The sequence below is a fragment of the Pieris rapae genome, chromosome 17 (genome assembly GCF_905147795.1).
Source record: "Pieris rapae chromosome 17, ilPieRapa1.1, whole genome shotgun sequence".
NCBI classification, from domain to species: Eukaryota; Metazoa; Arthropoda; class Insecta; order Lepidoptera; family Pieridae; genus Pieris; species Pieris rapae.
In genome coordinates, this window is record NC_059525.1 from 1,387,189 (window position 1) to 1,389,670 (window position 2,482).

The 2,482-nt window shown below is 29.6% G+C and overlaps 1 protein-coding gene across 1 annotated transcript; it reads left to right on the forward strand.

The window, feature by feature from the left end:
* Positions 1-965: 965 nt before the first annotated feature.
* LOC110997386 lies at positions 966-2,230 on the forward strand. The gene is made up of 2 exons (XM_022265525.2): positions 966-1,396; positions 1,598-2,230. Exons 1-2 carry the CDS (start codon positions 1,085-1,087, stop codon positions 2,045-2,047), a joined length of 762 nt encoding a protein of 253 aa, XP_022121217.2. The 5' UTR covers positions 966-1,084; the 3' UTR covers positions 2,048-2,230.
* The last annotated feature ends 252 nt before the right edge of the window (positions 2,231-2,482 follow it).

Here is a 2,482-nt window from a genome sequence, read left to right on the forward strand (position 1 = left end):
AATTAGGCTGATATTATAATAAATTTAATTTTTTAATTAATACCATTTATTCACCCATATCATTTTCAAAAGTATAATTATTTTAAGAAGTAAAAAGTAAAGTCAAAAGAATTATACTATATTATTTTACTATTCAAAAATGGTATGAAATTAATTAGTTTTGAGACTGTGTCAATACCTTAATTAGGATACCTTAATCTAATTTTATTCATCGCATTTTGTAATAAGCTCCAACTAGGGATTTTTTCAGAAACTACGTCGTGTTCACTTTACTTCACAATATACATTAGTGTAAAATATTTTGCTATAGATGGCGCTTATAAGAATATATGACGGAAAAAACTGAGCATTGTTTATTCAAACGTTGAATTGTAATACTGGGATTTTGATTTTTCGATTTACTTATACATATAGCATAACAAAAACTCTTTCAACAGTGCACTCTAGGGAGTTAAATGAAAATTAGATTAAGCGATAGAATTCGTATATTATTGCGAACCACAATTTACCCGCATTGTTTACATAAAAAGACAGTAGATGTCTCTTTAATCATTTTACTCTAGACCTAAACGAAAGTATAGATTTATAGAATATAGGTACCTAGTCCAGCTATAAATTCTTTTACAATCTACAAATGACAATGAAGTTTTGAGTCAACCTCTTTTGAGAAACCTCTTCGCGGCGTTGGAAAAAAATTACCCTATTTTTCCTTTACGCGCTTTTTCTTTTCCCTACCCCCGTACAACAGTTGATTTGAAGAGATTTAAAGCCGTTAATAACAACAATATATGATTACGATAACAATTATACTAATAATTCTATAACAATAAATGAAATTCTGTAAAAAATCAATCTATTGGTTGAAAGATTATTTATTTAATAAATCGTATACACAGGGCAATGCTGACAGAGGCAAACTTGACAAACAACAAATCTTGCAACTAATCAATAAACTGGATCCGAAATCGCAGGACGAAGAATCAAGTTTTCAAACTGTGTAGTATGAACTAAAATTATTTAATACTAACTAAAAATTGCTTGTTCGTACGCAGATTTAATTCGATGTTTTATTGAAAGTATTGAAATGGAATGGTCTCGCGAGAAAACCATTCTATTAGTCGGATTACTTCAAGTAAATGCAGCGCTTTGGAATTATGAAACTAAGCGCGGGAAACAAAAACGCAAACAAGAGCTTCGTTCGATTGCAAATGTATTTAAAATATCAGTTTTCCACATAACAAAGAAAATACAGCACTTGAGGACTCAATATAACAGAGAATCAGCTCGAGAGGCCCGTTCTCAAAATACAAATGATACATACGTAACAAATTGGTATGCCTATGATTACTTACACTTTTTTAAGGACTCAAATAAGCCATACAGACCTGTTCATTCGGTAAGTTGTATTCGTGCAAAAAGTATATTCAAAACAAATTACTTACTGTCACGGCAATTATACAATTGGTCGGAATCAATAAAGTAATAAATAAACTAATAGTTTGTATTTCAAGAGTTTTCTTAAGATAATATATTATGCTGTTGCCCAATTTGGGAATGTGACATTTGAATGAGAACTTTATCTGCTATTATATTTCAGGATATTTATACATCAACTGATAATGCAATATCACCTGATGAGACTAAAAATGATGCCTTATCACCTAAAATGACAAGAACTACATTGGATTCCGACTTAGTTAACTCTTCAACAGCAAAGAGAGATGAATTTTCAGTATTTGGTGAATACATTGCAAATGAACTTTATTCACTCAAATGTGAAAGAAGCCTATTACTTGCAAAAAAGAGAATACATGATGTAATATTTGACATTAAAATGAATTTGCTAAGTGAATTTAGTCTGAAACCTATCAATGTCTTCACAACAGCCATTTCTCAAATAGAGCCAGTGCACAATGAAAAATTGTTGTATACTATTCCTGTTGTAAAAAATAATGATGCATTACCAACATCTCAAGCACCTCCAACATCGGCGACAAATGAGATTATTATTAATGTGGACCTACCACTATTCAACATTCAAAGTTGATGAACATTAGTAATGCCAGCCACTTCCCAATGTATTTCTTCTACAATAAACCTGAAGAATAGGATATGAGACATTAAGTTATTGTCTTAACGAGATATAATTTGTAGTGATTTATGAATGTGTCCAAAATTTCTAAGGTATTCAAATAACTTGTATTTATTTGGAAGAAAAATTTAATTCATGACTTCATAAATTGTGTAAATTAATTTGAAATATAAATAGATATTTGTATTTAAAATCCAGTAATCTAGAGGCAGGTATTATATAAACAAACAAAACAGTGTCATTGCACTATCTTAACAAAACTATTTTTTTTCTCTGTATTTGTGACATTGTGTTGTGATATTAAGAGACAGATAAGCACTTTAGTTAAAACTATTCAATTACACAGATTTAGTTGTAAATAATTGTAGTGATGTGAATATAATTGTAGTT

Excerpts from the sequence above, each read along its gene's own strand:
- LOC110997386 (XM_022265525.2), top strand. The coding sequence starts at position 1,085 with ATGGAATGGTCTCGCGAGAAAACCATTCTATTAGTCGGATTACTTCAA. Across the intron at positions 1,397-1,597 it reads CATACAGACCTGTTCATTCG|GATATTTATACATCAACTGA; the intron begins GTAAGTTGTATT and ends ATTATATTTCAG.